The sequence below is a fragment of the Cyclopterus lumpus genome, chromosome 17, assembly GCF_009769545.1.
Source record: "Cyclopterus lumpus isolate fCycLum1 chromosome 17, fCycLum1.pri, whole genome shotgun sequence".
Classification (NCBI taxonomy): Eukaryota; Metazoa; Chordata; class Actinopteri; order Perciformes; family Cyclopteridae; genus Cyclopterus; species Cyclopterus lumpus.
In genome coordinates, this window is record NC_046982.1 from 1,955,430 (window position 1) to 1,974,465 (window position 19,036).

The window sequence follows — 19,036 nt, forward strand, 5'->3', positions numbered from 1 at the left end:
ATGTGGACATGGTGGAGGAGGATATGGACATGGTGAAGGAGGATATGGACATGGTGGAGGAGGATATGGACATGGTGGAGGAGGATGTGGACATGGTGAAGGAGGATATGGACATGGTGAAGGAGGATATGGACATGGTGGAGGAGGATGTGGACATGGTGGAGGAGGATGTGGACATGGTGGACATGGTGGAGGAGGATGTGGACATGGTGGGTGGAGGAGGATGTGGACATGGTGGACATGGTGGTGGAGGAGGATATGGACATGGTGAAGGAGGATATGGACATGTTGGAGGAGGATGTGGACATGGTGGACATGGTGGTGAAGGAGGATATGGACATGTTGGAGGAGGATGTGGACATGGTGGAGAGGATATGGACATGGTGGAGGAGGATTTGGACATGGTGGAGGAGGATGTGGACATGGTGGACATGGTGGTGGAGGAGGATATGGACATGGTGGTGGAGGAGGATATGGACATGGTGGAGGAGGATATGGACATGGTGAAGGAGGATATGGACATGTTGGAGGAGGATGTGGACATGGTGGACATGGTGGTGAAGGAGGATATGGACATGTTGGAGGAGGATGTGGACATGGTGGAGAGGATATGGACATGGTGGAGGAGGATTTGGACATGGTGGAGGAGGATGTGGACATGGTGGAGGAGGATGTGGACATGGTGGGTGGAGGAGGATGTGGACATGGTGGAGGAGGATGTGGACATGGTGGACATGGTGGTGGAGGAGGATATGGACATGGTGAAGGAGGATATGGACATGTTGGAGGAGGATATGGACATGGTGGAGGAGGATATGGACATGGTGAAGGAGGATATGGACATGGTGGAGGAAGATGTGGACATGGTGGACATGGTGGGTGGAGGAGGATATGGACATGGTGGTGGAGGAGGATGTGGACATGGTGGAGGAGGATATGGACATGGTGGGTGGAGGAGGATGTGGACATGGTGGAGGAGGATATGGACATGGTGGACATGGTGGGTGGAGGAGGATGTGGACATGGTGGGTGGAGGAGGATGTGGACCCTCTCCACCACCTACTGCAGGGACAGCGGAGCACGTTCTCTAACAGACTGCTTCAGGGGAAAGCATCAGGTATTCATAAAAGTATCATGAAACTTGTAATCTGGTGTTCAGAGACTCTTTATTGACAAAAATCAAGTAAACTATGTATTCTTTAAGAAAATCCACTCTGTCCAGCCTGAATTCAAATGATAAAATATGGAAATGCAGCTTCAAGGCAGTAAGTGCAGTTTAGAATACTTTGAAAATCAAATAACTGATTCCACTTACTGGTTTTAAATATAAAATGAAAGAAATGGAGGCAGGTTCCCAAAAAAGGTCAATGTTTCATAAATTAACTTGGTTATGTCACTGTCTCTTAACTTTTAGTTTCTTTTAACTTGTCTTGTTCTGTGTTTTTTGTTTGTAACTATCTGTTTCTTATGCTGCTGTCTGTCTTGGCCAGGTCACCCTTGAAAAGGGAGATTTGTAATCTCAATGGGATTCACCTGGTTAAATAAAGGTTTAATAAAAGTGAGGAAAGCATCAGGTATTCATAAAAATATCATGAAACTTGTAATCTGGTGTTCAGAGACTCTTTATTGACAAATCAAGTAAACTATGTATTCTTTAAGAAAATCAACTCTGTCCAGCCTGTAATGTGTTTTCGAAGCATAAAAAAGGTGGAAATGCAGCTTTAAGGCATTAAGTGAGGAAAGCATCCGGTATTTATGAAAATATCATGAAACGTGTAAGTCTGGTGTCCTGAGAGTCTTTATTGAAGAAAATCAGCAACCATGTATTCTTCAATAAAGCTACAAAACTAGAAATTACGCAATAACTATCTATATTCTCTTGGTTTCAGCACAAAAAAACCCAAACCTGCATAAACATGAATAAATCAGTGCATTTAGTCATACAAGTTCTCCTCTTTTACTCCGTGTTCTGTGTTCTTGAAGCGAAAGTCCCTCAGAACAGAAATGGTCCTTTTGTACAAGACAAAATGCAATCAAGTTCAAAAGTATTAGCCCCCTCCATTCCATAGCTCAGCTAAAGGGCACTTAGTCACAAGCCTGAAAGTATTTTTAAGTCCAATTCTCAATTAAACAAAAATTTAACAAACAAAAAAATTAAAAAACAATTACAATTGGGACGAGAAATGTAAATTTCTACATCTGTTACTTCCAGTTCACAAAATGTCCTTCTTTGAAAATGACTTGGGATACGGTACACACATCTCGGTTCCATGTGCAGTGAAGACAGGTCAAGGATCAGGTAGCTTCATCATGTGTCGTCGGTATCAGTGTTGTTCTAATCTAGTTTGTGGTAGTTCGAGGTTACCAACCTTGGCCTTGCATTGGTCAACATCTCTCCCGAAGCTCTTTGACATGGACGTGTGTGTGTTAAGAGAAGTCACAGTCCTCAGCACCATACAGCTCAGCTAGCTTCCTGAACCGGGGCCCCCAGTCACTCAGGTAGTGGTAGTCCTGCTCAGCCTCGGAGGACACTGATCCCAGTGAGCTCAGTGACTCGGCCACTAAGCCCTCGCCCTCGTAGGCGTAGGTGGCCAGCGAGTCGTACGGTGGTGCTGTCGGGTTACAGTCGTTCTCCAGCACTTTGTGATTTATGAACTGGCGTACATCCCTATCTATCACGTTATCACATGATGCCATGCTGACTGGCGCTATGGTGAAGCCAGACGAGGGGGGGGGGCCGTTGGCGTCGTGGTGAATACAGCATGGCGTCAGTGGGGATGATGTCGCGCCTCTGCTTGGTGGACTCCTCTAGAGCGACAGCAGTGTCCGGGTGTCGCAGTGCTCCAATGTCGAAAGCCTGAGTGTCCTCCTCTCCTCCTCCCTCGTCATTGTAGCTCACCACGTTGTCCCGCACATCCTCCTTGGAAATGATGAGAGGCTCCTGCTTCCTTTGTTGCTTTAAAGATGTGAATAGAACCACAATCACTGCAGGAGACAACAGCAGAAAGATATGGGTTGGACATGTTTACATTGACACAGCCAATGAAGACAGGTAATAAATCAAAGAATAAGGTCAGTATATTTCAAGGGTCTCATTTGGGTAGCTTTGTTTGTAATGGCTTATGACTACATTTTACTCAAGTTAATTGCTTAGGTCATAATCATGATCATGGCTGGAGTTCATGCATTAGTTACTTCTATATTCTAGTTATTCTTATTCAACTTGTCAGTCTTGCTGCAGCACGTCTACCACAAAAACTAAGAAAATAGATCATATTACTTCTGGATTAGCTTCTCTGCACTGGCTCCCTGTAAAATGCAGAATATAATTTAAAATCCTTCTCCTCCCAAACCCTAACTGGTCCATCGTCATATTTTAAAGGAGGTCATGCCGTATTACCGCACAAGAGCACTACGCTCCCAGAATGCAGGGTTACTTGTAAAGTAGTTATCTTTCCCCATGTCATCCCCATGTCATCTAGGGCTGAAACGATTCCTCGAGAAACTCATACCTCATACCATCGGTTTTCCCCTTACGCATACGTCAACAAGAAGAATAAAATCTTAAAGATAACTCATTTCGCAGTCCAACCCCCAACTCTTGCGATTGTGTCACCTCATCCCTGATCCGTAAAACCCAAACAATTTACTCTACCAGCACTTCCTTCTGGATGCAGCTTTGTGCAAGAGCTTTGTTCCGACAGCAATGTTTTAAATGAGTAACTTCCTTTAAAGTTTTAGTCTGTGGTATGTAAAGTGTTAATCCATATCTTGTCTCTTTGGATACCTTTGTATAGATCGGTATGTCTTACTTTCTATTGCCATGTATGCACATTCAGAGAGGGCTCAGCCATAAATAATCATGCAGAACATTTGATTGGCTAAGCTCATGCAGGCCAGTTTGAATTTAAATCAAGTCTGAGCACAGTGGCAACCACAAAAAGAGTTGAGGTCGGAACCCCCAAAGAAAACCACATACTGCATACACATAGCATTTTAAATCATGAAATGTCTGTAAATGTCTTCCAAAGACAGATGAACTGAGGCAGAGAACAACACGGAGATGATGTGAAGGTTGAGGTAATGATGACTACAACATTCATGTGCACATCAGTAATAATAAAATACTACAGTTCATGGCTTTCTTTTGATTACCATGTTAAATATAGTCCAACTACCTTCATCGTGTGCTCTCACAAATGAATATATTTCTTGCATTTGTATGCGTTATCCTAGATTTTCGAAGGACTGTGTTCTTTGAGTGTTATCTCACCTTCAATGTATTTTCTTTGGTGAGAACATAAGTTGAAAAGTTTATGTATTTTTTTTCTGCACACTAGGATTTAATAAGAAACTTATGATGGACTTGACTGCACTCTTGATATATTTATATACAAAAACGTATGGATGGTAGTGGTTAATGGACTGTACTTGTATAGATCTTTTCTAGTCTCCAACCACTCAAAGCTCTTTAACACTACATGAAATCATTCACCCATTCATACAGTCATGGCAGGGGCTACCATGCAAGGTACCACCTTTCCATCAGGACTCTATCTAAGCATTCATCATTCATACCTATTCAGGCACAGCCTGCGGGAGCAATTTGGGGTTACGGGTCTTGCCTCAACCCCAAATTAAGGCAAGACCAAAGCCATGGACTAGCGGAGCCATGGAACGACCCTGTAGGACGACCCTGCTCTACCAATGTGCCACAGTCGACCGTATTCAGGTTACAGAAACAAAACGCGTTATGACCATATAGCTGCCATGCTGTCTCAAGGACACTCGTCTGTGTCCTGGTTGAAGACAATGATTCATTCTCGTTAATTGGTCGTCCTGCTGCTTGTGTTTTGAGTGACTGCTCCACCGCTGCTCGTCTTTCAGTTTCCTCAGATCTCTTCAACCCATGCCATCCTCTTTTCATACTCGACTCTGGCTTCATCAGCATCCCTGCCTGGCATTTCTTCAGTCCAATCACTCCTATAGTATTGTTGCCTGTAGTGTCATATTGTATCAGTGTTGTATTGTATGCTACAATATTATATGTGTCATTTTGTATTGTTCCCTGTGGTGTCTGACTGTATAATATATTGTATAGTATTATTTTCTACAGTGTTGTATTGTATCATATAGTGTCATATTGTATCGTTTAATTGGTGTCCTAATATCATGTTATATTGTATAGTATTATTTACTACAGTGTATCATTTAGTGTTGTAATGTATAAAATGATTGTATCATATAGTGTTTCCGATGGGGTCATATTGTATCATAGTGTTGTATTGTATCCTACATTCTTGTGTTGTATCACATGGATCGTATAGTATTGTATCCCACAACAATGTGTATTGAATCATTGTGTTGTATTGCATTGTACCCTACTGTATCATATACTATGTATTGTATATTCAATTCAATTCAGTTTATTTTGTATTGCCCAATATCATAAATTCCCCTCAGAGGGCTTTACAATCTGTACACATACGACATCCCTGACCTTTGACCTCACATCGGATCGTATTGTGGTGTTTCATTCCTGTATCATACCATGTCATGTACTAACTGTAAACTACTGTATAATGAACATAAGCCCCTCCCCCATGTGCATGTGCTCCTCACTGCTTTGGACTGTGTTGTTGGTGTTTACACAACATTCTACAATTGCTGTAAAATGTTGTCAATAACTACAAGATCTAAATTCTACTGGGCATTCATAAATATGGCACAGCATTTAGTATGACATCATTACATAGACTCTCTCTCAGTACCCCCAACTCTGAATAACTGGTGTAAGTCCACTAAGTCTGCAATGACCGCACTTTCAGAAGCATAAATATGTATTAATTTTCCCAGCAGTGCACTAGACTGTGACCACTGCATGCCTCAGAGGATACGTGAGGTTGTGGTAGCAGATAGGACAGATTCATTTTCATCCGTTAAGTTCTCTAATTTTTATTCATCATAAATTATTTATATAATCTAATTTGTATTTTGCAATGTTTTTACAGATTTTTGCATAAGATCCTATTTATTATATTACATTACTACATGTTTCTGTCATTTAATTAAACATAAAGGCCTATGAGTAAACATACTTTATTTTGACCTGCAGCTCTCACTTTCACTGCCGGCTCGAATAATGAGTGGTCAGCAGAAGTAGTTTCATACAGAACATTTTTATTTTTCTAATTTCCAAATGTCAAAACAGATCAATTTGACCCGCAACATAACAGGAGGGTTAATTCAATGTAACATATGGTCATTCAACTACAGCCCATCTACCAACACATCTACAACTTGTCCCAGTCCCCTATGTGTTCTTTCATACTGTATCTTCCCCATACTCACTCAGCAGTATGATGGCACACAGGAGGATGGCGATAAGAGCTCCAGTGCTGAGGCCAGGAGAGCTGCTCAGAGCCTCTGCATTACACACTTCCATGTTGCCTTCACGGTTGCAGGTGCACACCCTCACAGTAAGAGTGCCAGTACTGCTCTGCATTGGGTAGTCGCCGTCGGTGATCACCACGGGAACCAGGTAGACACTCTGATGAAGGCGGCTGTAGTTGGCTCGTCGAGTCAGGATGCCAGCAGTGTTATCTGAGTAGGAAAAAGCATCATTGTAGCACACATGCAGTGCACAATAGAAAAAATGTGAGTCCAACCCATTCACCCCCCTAAGCAGACTTTCTTGCTCTACGTCATCTAATAATGATGCAGATCTTTTTCATTGGAATTAGTTGAAAGCCTATGTGTCCCATACTGACACTTAAAGATGCCTCGGTATCAGACGCTGTTGGAGCGGAATTTAGACATGCAGTTCTAACATTTAAACACTACCATTTTAGTGTAGGAGTCTCTGCAGGTGTGACACAGGAGTCTGCTCAGAAGCAGGCTCTGGAGTTCGTTGCTGTGATGTAGACCTGTCTGTCTCGTGCATATCTGTGTAGAGGTATGAGGTGTTGCTGGTTGCGTCTCAACACCCCCTGAGGTAGATCCAACAAACTCTCTGAGTGGATGGTTTCTGAAGCACAGTTACAGCTAACTTTGCATCAGTCACCCAAACCCCTTCTCCTTTTTTCTCCGAGCACTGTGGTGCCAACACTTTGTCATGGCGGGTGTTGCAACTTTGGACAAATCAACACAGTGCAAGAATCGAAACATATTAAATGTGAAGCCAGCCAGCTGGAACGTGGAGTCCGGTATCGATCCACAGAGCCAGGTCTCAGTGAAGCACAAAACGGCGGATGAAGAAAAGTCTCTGTCTCTCCCCACCAGCAGCTGAAGTTCATCCAGTTTGTTGCGCAGTGAGCGAACGTTGGAGAGAAATATGCCCGGCAGCGGTGTGTGAAATCTACGTGTGCGGAGACGCACAAGCGCGCAGGCACATTTCGCTGTCTTTACATGCACTTCAATGCATGTACTTTAGCAGAAGTTACGAGAAAAGTTGGAAATAAGTCCACTGGAGTTGTTACCCTGATGTTTATGAGCTCATCTCTGATGAAAGAGCTCCGGGAAACAGAGTTTACGACAAAAACAACACAAAATAACGAGCACCAACACACAGAGGCAGCCATTTTGCGGCGCCATCTTAGATCGATAGCTAGGTAGGTAGGGCTCTCCTGCCTTTTTTAGAAGATTCTTTACAGTTTGAACTCCCCGTTCTGCCTTCCCGTTACTCTGCGGAAACCTTGGGCTGCTGGTAAGATGCTTGAAACCATACAAGGCTGCAAAGGAAGTGAAGGCCTGTCCAGAAAATTGAGGCCCGTTATCTGACATTAGGACCTCTGCAAAAATGTATTTTAAAGGGTCAACAATATCAGTGGACCTGGTGTGGCACAAGGGAGCCATCTCAACATATCTTGAGAAATAATCAACGACAAGCAGATAAGATTTTCCTCCCAGAACAAACAGGTCCGCCCCCAACTTTTGCCGTGGTCTTTCAGGATGACATGAGTGGCTCCTTGTGATTTTGTCGCTCATTGACATGAGCGACAAAATCCCAGCACAGGAGGACTTGAAAGTGCTTTCTTCAGCATCTCAAACTCCATGGCCTGGTCCACATCCCAGAACCAGCAATTCTTAATCGGATCAGGAAAAACTCGCAAAAAAAAACTTTTCACACATAAGGAAAAGCAGTTCGTAATTTGCGATTTTGGGCTATACAAAATAAACTGAATTGAATTGAAATTGAATTGAAAAGAGTGTGGACGGGAAGCACATCGTTTTTGACCGTGGTGTGTCAACTTGGTTGTGTCAAGATATGTCTTATCCCTTCTTTTATTTTTTTTAATTTATTTGCACAATTCAAACAATACCATTTAAATCACAGCAGAGATATATGAATATCACAGTGCAGGAAGAGACAAAAAGCCAACTGGGCTTATTTGAAGCCTCCACCTATATAATATTTAAAATTTTACAAAATTACAAACATAAAATGAAAAATGCATAAAATGGAGAACAAAATAAAAAAGATGTGCATGTGAAAGTGAGCATGGCTTGCGTTTGTTCAGGGATATTGGATTCTACCCCTGTGGCATTTCCTGAGCAATGGTAATGGTACAAGTCCCCAACAGCTAAAACAAGAAAGACATGAACACTAATCCATTAAAAAAAAAAAACTCTTACAAAACAGTAATTAGACTTTCTTTTAGGCAATTTTTGAAACATTTTATAGAATGACATTTTTGAAACATTTTATAGGATGACATTTTTGAAACATTTTATAGAATGACATTTTTGAAACATTTTATAGAATGACATTTCTTTGTGTGGTATCCTGTTAAATGGATCGAAAGACGCAGAGCACTCAACGCTTAATTGTTAACTCATCCGAACAAGTTCTCCCGTTCGCCCCCCAGTGGCTTTAACATATATATTGTATATTTGTTAAAGTCACTAAATATTCTGAGGGACCTTGAACAAGCCTCCTGAATAGGCTCCTCCTCCATCTCATTACTCAAATCCCCCGCCCCCAAAAACTTAGCTATGGATAGAAAAGGGAAAAGCTCTGAACCATCTACCTGGCTCACGACTTAAACTGAAAAAACAGAAACTCAAACATGCTGTGGTACTTGACGAGTTAGGGCTGAGAACAGGTAGGTTGATTCCAATTACCTTTGGACGGAGCCAATCTAGCTGTTTCCCTGTTTCCAGTTTTTGTGTCAAGCTAAGCTTGTGCTGGTTGTAGTTTCATATTTAATTAACATGAGAATAGTATCTTTTTTATCTGACTCGCTAAACTCAAAAAGCAAATAAGCTATTTTCAAATGTCAGACAAGACAGAAATATTGAGCCACCCTTTATATCAAAGTTGCAGGGTGCTGGATCATAATCACTTTTTGTAATATAACCATGACTATAATATCGAAACGGAATGGCCTGTTAGGCTTTGTATGTTGGTATGATGATGTTGGTAATGGTCGATACTGTAAACAATGCTGTTGCTATTACATTGGTTGGTTGAGGGATGACAGGGAGGAACCCTTTATTATCTTTTTTTTAACACACACACAATAGTTATTTTCTGGTTTTTATGTTGTTGTTGTGGTTCATTCTGAATCAAAACAGTTCACATTAGGCAAATGTATTTGTTTAATGTCTGTTTGATATAGTTCATGTAATTAATTTAAGGCACTGTATCTGGTCTAGTGTTGCCTACCTCCATTGTCTCGGACAGTGAAGTTGCTGCGGTGGGTCCTCTCAGGAGCCAGGCTGAAGAAGAACTTGTGTCCTGTTGACGGCTCATCGGCATCAACAGCACTCACTGTCTGGATCCACTGCCAGAGACACCAACAGCCATGAACGTTAACATCCCATGCATTAGTAAAAGTGCATTCAATGGATGGAAAATGACTGGTTCCTTTCAAAGTAACAATACACAGTGCTGTCCTCAAAGAAAAATAAATAAAAAATAAAACATCTCAATCATGATTTTCATTTCTTTTGGGAAAATAGTTAGTAGCAATCTTACAAAAATAATGATATGCTTATTCTAATATGTATGTTGATGTTGTCCAATGTCAAGTCTTTATTTGCACAAGACGATACGATATGCATGAGCTAGTTGGGGCGCAAAATCCAATTCAAGATTGACAACCGTAAGAGAATACAAGAGAGAAAGAACAGGTGGAGAAGGTGGCAAAGCTCCCTAAATTGTGTGTGTGCTTCATAGTAATTAGCATACACTAGTGCCTGTCATAGTAGCATCATGCATAACAACCAATTCGATGAAACAAGTGCTTCTGCTTTACACACCGTGCTGTTGATCAATACTAAGAAAAGAGAAAATTAAATTTCAAATTCTTCTCCTCACCTTGGTCAGGCACCATCATACCTTAAGGAGCTTGTAGTACCATGTTACCCCACAACAGAGCTTATCGTACCATATTACCCGACTAGAGAGCTTGTAGTACAATATTACCACACTACAGAGCTTATCGTACCATATTACCCGACTAGAGGGCTTGTAGTACCATGTTACCACACTGGAGAGCTTGTAGTACCATATTACCACACTGGAGAGCTTGTAGTACCATATTACCCCACTAAAGAGCTTGTAGTACCATGTTACCGCACTGGAGAGCTTGTGGTACCATGTTACCCGACTAGAGAGCTTATCGTACCATATTACCCCACTGGAGAGCTTGTAGTACCATATTACCCCACTAGATAGCTTGTAGTACCATATTACCCCACTAAAGAGCTTGTAGTACCATGTTACCCGACTAGAGAGCTTGTAGTACCATGTTACCCCACTGGAGAGCTTGTAGTACCATATTACCCCACTACAGAGCTTATCGTACCATATTACCCGACTAGAGAGCATGTAGTACAATATTACCCCACTGGAAAGCTTGTAGTACCATGTTACCCCACATTACCCCACTAGAGAGCTTGTAGTACCATGTTACCCCACGACAGAGCTTGTAGTACCATATGCTTGTAGTACCATATTGCCCTACTAGAGAGCTTGTAGTACCATATTACCCCACTAGAGAGCTTGTAGTACCATGTTACCCCACTGGAGAGCTTGTCGTACCATATTACCCGACTAGAGGGCTTGTAGTACCATATTACCCCACTAGAGAGCTTGTAGTACCATGTTACCCGACTAGAGAGTTTATCGTACCATATTACCCCACTGGAGAGCTTGTCGTACCATGTTACCCCACTGGAGAGCTTGTAGTACCATATTACCCCACTACAGAGCTTGTAGTACCATGTTACCCCACTAGAGAGCTTATCGTACCATATTACCCCACTACAGAGCTTATCGTACCATATTACCCGACTAGAGAGCTTGTAGTACCATGTTACCCCACTAGAGAACTTGTAGTACCATATTACCCCACTAGAGAGCTTGTCGTACCATGTTACCCGACTAGGGAGCTTGTAGTACCATGTTACCCGACTAGAGAGCTTATCGTACCGTATTACCCCACTGGAGAGCTTGTAGTACAATATTACCACACTACAGAGCTTATCATACCATATTACCCCACTACAGAGCTTGTAGTACCATGTTACCACACTGGAGAGCTTATAGTACCATGTTACCACACTAAAGAGCTTATAGTACCATGTTACCCCACTACAGAGCTTATAGTACCATATTACCCCACTACAGAGCTTATCGTACCATGTTACCCCACTAAAGAGCTTGTAGTACCATGTTACCACACTGGAGAGCTTATCGTACCATATTACCCCACTACAGAGCTTATCGTACCATGTTACCCCACTAGAGAGCTTGTAGTACCATATTACCCCACTAGAGAGCTTGTCGTACCATGTTACCCGACTAGGGAGCTTGTAGTACCATATTACCCCACTGGAGAGCTTGTAGTACCATATTACCACACTACAGAGCTTATCGTACTATATTACCCCACTAAAGAGCTTGTAGTACCATATTACCACACTACAGAGCTTATCGTACCATATTACCCGACTAGAGAGCTTGTAGTACCATGTTACCACACTGGAGAGCTTATAGTACCATGTTACCCCACTAGAGAGCTTGTAGTACCATATTACCCCACTGGAGAGCTTGTAGTACCATGTTACCCGACTAGAGAGTTTATCGTACCATATTACCCCACTGGAGAGCTTGTCGTACCATATTACCCGACTAGAGGGCTTGTAGTACCATATTACCCCACTAGAGAGCTTGTAGTACCATATTACCCCACTAGAGAGCTTGTAGTACCATATTACCCCACTGGAGAGCTTGTAGTACCATATTACCCCACTTGAAAGCTGCGCTCTCTGAATGCAGGGGTAACTTGTGGTTCCTAGAGTCTCAAAAATTAGGATGGGAGCCAGAGCCTTCAGTTATCATATGGTAAATGGACAAATAGCTTTGCTAGTCTTCCGGCCAATAGAGCTTTAACACTTGTCATCATTCACCCATACACTGATGGCAGGGGCTACCATCCTTGGATACACGGAGCTCCTCTTTCCTCTTCTCTTCGGAGTCTTTGTGCTTTCTTGCATCACCGATTTTGTAACACTTTATAATAACTGCACGCTATGAAACATTAGTTAAGTATGAATAAACACTTAATTCGTCAATTATAAGGCATTTTTCCAATATTAAAACTCATTAGTATGCAATTCAATTAATTAAGATATTATTTAAATGTAAATTATTCATGCTGTTTAATGATGTGATCATTAATAAACCTCTTTAGCTGGGTGAATCTGCACATTGTTTGCAAAAAAGAATGCTTTGGATGGTGGTGGTTTGAGGAAGAGGTTATGATTTCATCCCCAAAATAAATCAAATCCCGCTTCATACGTCTTGCTCAGGCACCGGTACAACAATGTTTGTGTACGGTATGGAGAACTCCGGACTAAGTCGAAATGGCGCATGGACCCGGGCCAGGTGATGGTTACATTGGAGGCATTGCCCGTCAGTGGTGAGTATGTTTCTTAGTTTGCTGAGATGTACACCTTATTGATTATGAGCTTGCCAGCTAGCAAGATACTCATTAACTCAAGGTTCTGAGACACGCCACTACGTCACCTCAGTTGTAAGTTGAGCAATCCAGGTGACAGTTGGTATACGATAATGACAATGTTGACCATGTATCTGCTCATGGCTAAGCAGCGCAAACAAGTCCTTGAAGGAAGTTGGTTGATGAATAACTTTAACCATATTGATTATAATGAAAATGTATATTTGTTATTATTATTATTAGGGCCCAAACACTGACAGTCGGAGCTTTGAAATCACTCCACTCATATAAACCTCAACCCTCAGCTCTATTTGGACAACCAATTCTGATCCTGCTCGATCCTGATTAAGTTTGGTTACTTAACTACCAAAAGGACAGTATATTGTAGCTCAGTACATAGTGATTTGATCAACAAAAGCAATGCCTGCCTGGCTCTCTAAACTATAGCATGTAATGTGTGATGAAGCTGTAGTACCTGTCCAGCCGTAGTTCTCTCACAGACAAAGGTTTCATAGACAACGGCGAAGGTGGGAGGGTTGTCGTTGACATCCAGCAGGCGGATGGAGACCGTTACATGGCTGCTCTGACGGGGATTATCTGAAATGCAAACACAGACAAAATGAGCAACCAGATCCACTTTCACATTCACACTGTAAACTGGGGATGTACCCTAATTACCCGAAAGTATTCCTGAAAGCACAAATAATCTTGCATTGCTCAATAGTTCGAAACCTAAATAGTCACAAAAATATCCCAATGGAACGAAAAAACATTTGTCCGACAGCCTGTTATCCCAAAAACAAGCCAGTTAATACAACTTAGTTTAACTAAACATTTAAGGAGAGAGAGATCAAGATAAAAAGTAGGTTGCAGTATGAGGATGTGGAAATATTTCTTATTAATATTATATGGTATAAACCATGCCTACTTCCGATCCACTATCTGTAAACCAGATTCCTAAAAAATTGCAGCTTGGTCAGTGTTTCTCAGTCTCTGGTGCCGACACTCATGCCTACCTGAGGCGTTACAGGCCGAGCAACTGATGCAGTATCAAGAGCAAGATAGTTGTTACAGGGCGGGTGGGAAGGGAGGTGGATGGGTCAAACAAACAGAGGACCGCCGTACATGTCCCGTAAAATCTTAAAGTCAAGTTGACACTTGTCAGTCGTTAGTTACATCGGAAGACACGTGACTCAAGTGAGTCGCTAGTCATATGACTCGTTTGTCACTTGCTAGTCATGTGAGTCACTAGTCACTCTTTAGACACGATTTGTTTTATTTTGAAATTCCCCTCCCAGTGGTAGTTTGACTTCCTGTCTTTGTGGGTTTACCTCAATTTTTCTGTGGATCACCTGTGTTGTCAGCCTTGCTTTGCTCCAACTATCAGCTTTCAGCCTGGCCTCGTGTCTGCCGACCTGTGTTATCTGATTAGTTTCTTGTGTATCTATGACCTGTCTTTTGCTATGGTTTGTTTGCTATGTAATGGTAAATGGACTGTACTTGTATAGCGCTTTTCTAGGCTTTCGACAACTCAAAGTGCTTTTTAACACTACATGTCATCATTCACCCCTGATAGCAGGGGTTCCCATGCAAGGTGCCACCTGCCCATCATGCCCTAACTAACCATCCGTGTATCATCCTTCTGCTCACCGTGTCCAATTACATTTGGGTACTTCCCCAGTTGCCATTTTTCCACAGTGACAGCGCTAGATTGTTCATAGTTTGAAGTTTAGGTGTTGCATTGGTGTGAGAATGTGTGTGTGTGCGTGTGCGTGTGTGTGTGTGTGATTATGACGTTTCTGTACACCTCAACTGTGGGCTATATGGTACACAATGTGCTACCACTGAGCAGCTCATTGGCTTGCTGAGTGGCACCTCGCAATTAGCTGACAAGAGAGGAAGTTAGAGTGTAACACTCTTACACAAGATGAAATATGGAAACATTAAAGGACACAGATGTTAACTGCTGTGTCGAAGTAGTTAATATAGTCTTGTAACTTCCACAGCATGTCTCAGTTCAAGCTTGGAAACCAATCAGGTTTCTTCATGTATTGTGCTTGAGCCAAACTCTTTGTGGAAGCCGAGGAGAATAAAACCTTAAATTAGAAAATCTCAGCACAACCATACAGCTTCCATTTGATGTATTATGGTGGGTAAAATGGACTTTCAATGTATACGAGTCAGTGGACTTTTGAGCTTAGATAGACAGTTTGGTTACACTTTATATTTAGGTCTTTGTAATAAGCGATAGTTTATAGGTAATATGGTAAAGGGACTTTTCTAATCTTCCGACCACTCAAATCGCTTTAACAATACATTCCTACCCATTCCTACACTGCAGGAACAGCCTGTAGGAGTAATTTGGGGTTAAGTGTCTTGGCCAAGGACACATTTACATGGACTAGCGGAGCTGTGGGTTGAATTGCCGATCCTCTGAAAAAAGGACGGCCGTGCTCTAACATTGAGTCACAGTATGCCTCTTATGAGTCCTGACAAGATGCTTATTAACAATATTATATGTTAAAATAAACTGAATTGAATTCAAGTTTTTATTCTTTTTCAATTACAGTTGCTTAAGGAATAGTGATATGAAGCGACATTGTAAGTGTCAGAGGCATCATTATGTGTATAATGATGCCTCTCACACTTTAAATTTCACATTCTACAGTCAGGCTTCAATTCCCCACCTATCGCCAATTTCTCATTTTTATAGATCATAATGTTTGAGTGGGAATTGGCGTAGGCCTCTTCGGACCCTGTTTATATAAATAAGTCTATCAATAAATGAGTACACATGGTTGCTGTTTTTTAAATGTTATTTTTAGACTCTGAGGAGCATGAATAACTTTCCAGGAGAAATCGTAGAGGCTGAAATCTGAAGAGCTGAAGCTATTTGTACAACTAATTGTTGTACCTTCTGTCTGGACTTACTGAACTCAGTAGCGATGACTGAAACATTATGCCAGGCAGTCTCCTCTCTATCCAGGCCTTTGAGCAGGAACACAGATCCATTCCCTGGATGTACGTTGAACAGGCGGTCCATGTCGGTGCGACGGTCAATAGAGTACCTGGCACAAGCAAGACAGAGAGAAGGTGAGAAAGGGCTACATTAACCTACTGGGGGCCTGAACAGCTGTGTGAAGCTCTTTTAGTACTTCCCACAGGTATTTTGCGTTATAAATTGGGCAGCTAAAATCTGTTTTTAATGGTCCAAATTAAACGATGTTAATTAAAGAAATGTTTCCATGGAGGCCTGTGAATGTGTGATTATGAATAACACATTCTAAAACCACAATCTGGCACTGAGAAAAGAAATAGTCAAAACAACAACAACAAAGCTAAAGTCAGGATGTGGTAATCCCACCTAATTTAAAAGATATGCCTACCAAGCCCTGAGTATGAAATGTGTCCCACTTGTTTAACCTGCACATTAACAGTAATGTAGAAAGAGCTATTTATAGTTCCAGAGGGATTAGATTATGTGAAGTCTTCTTATCCTTCTATTTCAGCCCAGTCGTCAGGAAAAGAAGTGTTGGTATTGTACGTTTCTGTACCAACGCATATGTTGAATGAGGATGCTTTTTTGTGGAAAGCAAGTACATGGAGAGGTTATAATTGAAAGTTATGTGGTATTATAAAGGGGGCCATTGTTGTTTCTAGCTGTGGGGCTAAACACCTCTTACTTTAATCTGCAGGTAGCAAGCAAGACACGGGAACTTGGCAACAGTCTTGAGTTGTAATATAATATAAAACGTTAACTACGAACTCATTGTCACAGACTCTATCCCTTTCTCCCTCTCTCTCGACCACACACTCGCTATGTCATGCTTGCATTACACTGCCTGTGTATACCAGGCATACAGATGACAACCTAGCAGGGAAACTAATTGATGCAGTTGACACTTAGTTGGAGTGTCTGCATAAGTCTCATCAATCTCATCCTTCTTCATAAATGTCATCCTCACATTCTGAACAAAAGCTTCTCTCTCTTCCAAAATCAATTGCAAGCGGCCTTCTGAGCAGAGCATCTTTTGGCTATCTTGATCACTAGTGATAAGAAACACAGCAGGCAAAGCTATATTTATTGTGTCCCACATCCAATTTGGTAAAGACAGAAGTGAGAGCAAAATGAGGCCAATGAAATAATACATTTAAACGGGTCCCACAGACCCGAACACCACACAAGGGTTGATAGTTAACCTTTCTGTAAGATTATTTCAAAATGAAAAAGCCTTACTTGACCTTGCTGCGAGCTCCATCAGGGTCCATGGCACTGACTGAGCCCACGGCCACGCCCACTGCAGCGTCTTCCTTCACCTCCATCACATAGCTGGCTCTGTCGAACAGCGGCGGCTCATCCACGTCATCCACGCCAATCCGGACCGTGGCCATGTCCTTTGAGGCTGGGGACCAAAAACGAGGGTCCACCTGTGTGTTCTGGACCTGGATCTCTACTGTGTATGACGGCTTTTTCTCAAAGTCCAAAGGCTGCAGGGGCAAATAGAAAAGATAAAAGAAAAACAGGAAACACAGGGGGGACTTAAGATCATCTCTGTTGGTACAGTAATGGTATCTTGGTTAAGATGAAGCTGCTTGGAAAAGTTACAGGCCTGCTGAAGCCATCATTAAGTTCATTGAATTTATTGTAAGTAGAGATTGAAATGATGTGCCTGCCGAGAATATTTATGTGTACAAATAAGTCATATAGATAAATTATTTAGCAGATCAGTATAAAGAGTCAGAGGTCAACATTCACATTCATTTGGTTTCTCTTTTAGGTCTCCCCAACTTCTGAGAAGAATCTTTTAGCAGCTAAATATCCATCAGCGACTGAGCAGGTATTGTGCAGTGGGTCAGAGCTATTTCATTTCCAGCAACAGGAAATGAGTTTGCAGGCCACTATGTTTAGTGAGTTTGATCTGAGCGTGTGGCTGGAAAATCAAAACAATGACCTCTTCTCAAACATTTTAACATCTTTCAAAGCGCTTCTTTGTGAGTTTGTCGCAACGAGAGATACCTTTCACATTACACATTGTAATTTGATCCAATGCTGCTTGATTAATGTAGCTATACATATTGGTGACCCATAGTGAAGTTTTAACTAACAAATACAACATGTTATTACCTTTTACCTTTTGCGCTTGATGTTTTGAACCTGGTTTGTGGGATTTACAGTAACTAATTAGGCTAGCCTGGAATACAGACTGAATGGATTTGTGATCAGCCCAAACACAAATAGAGTTTTTATATTGTACATAGTAATAGCAAAGGTAGGATTACTAATACCAGACTTGGAACCGAAGCATTGTTTTTCGTCACATTCTTGATACAATGCAGAACATCATATTTACTTGTAATGCAGCAAGGGAATAACTTTAATATATTTAATTATATTTTAATTTGATCGCTGAGAAGTTAAGTATGAAAGGCATTACAAATAAAAAGAACCATTTACAGAGGGGAATCTAACATTAATACAAATAATATTGCTGAAATTCAATTCAATTCAATTCAGTTTATTTTGTATAGCCCAATATCACAAATTACAAATTTGCCTCAGAGGGCTTTACAATCTGTACACATACGACATCCCTGTCCCAGGACCTCACATCGGATCAGGAAAAACTCCCCAAAAATAACCTTTGACAGGGAAAAAATGTGACAACTGTGACAATGCTGCATAGCGATTGTTTGAAACAAGAACAAAGATTTACTTGAACAGGTCTAACTACATGAGCTGCCTTCGCTTCCTGAAGGGAACCTGGATATTGTCCTCATCTCATATCTTGCTGACAGTATATCAATACTTTCTTTGTTGAAGCTTGCAGACTTTCTGAAAGTTGTGTCAGCAAGAGGAAAACAAGCATTTCTAATTATCAATTTTGATTGTACATCAGTAAACACACACTCTGTGAGGACACTGTGATGACACAAAATCCAGTCATCTATTTGGTGTCTGCTGTAAGGGCTAGGACTGGGGGTTGTAAAGGTAAAGAGGAATACATTTTAATGTTGTTTCTTTAACTGTCAGGCATGCCCAGGCTTTGCATATTAACCGTACGTGTAAA

General features: G+C 41.5%; 1 protein-coding gene across 1 annotated transcript in view; it reads right to left on the reverse strand.

Moving 5' to 3' along the window:
* Window positions 1–2,230: 2,230 nt before the first annotated feature.
* The window catches only part of LOC117746942 (cadherin-6-like), a 29,459-nt gene continuing 12,653 nt past the window's right edge, over window positions 2,231–19,036 (reverse strand). Inside the window, 7 exon segments of the mRNA XM_034556291.1 lie at window positions 2,231–2,734; window positions 2,736–2,985; window positions 6,352–6,603; window positions 9,668–9,785; window positions 13,444–13,565; window positions 15,900–16,036; window positions 17,206–17,456. Coding sequence (XP_034412182.1) covers window positions 2,428–2,734; window positions 2,736–2,985; window positions 6,352–6,603; window positions 9,668–9,785; window positions 13,444–13,565; window positions 15,900–16,036; window positions 17,206–17,456 — 1,437 coding nt within the window. The 3' untranslated portion in view covers window positions 2,231–2,427.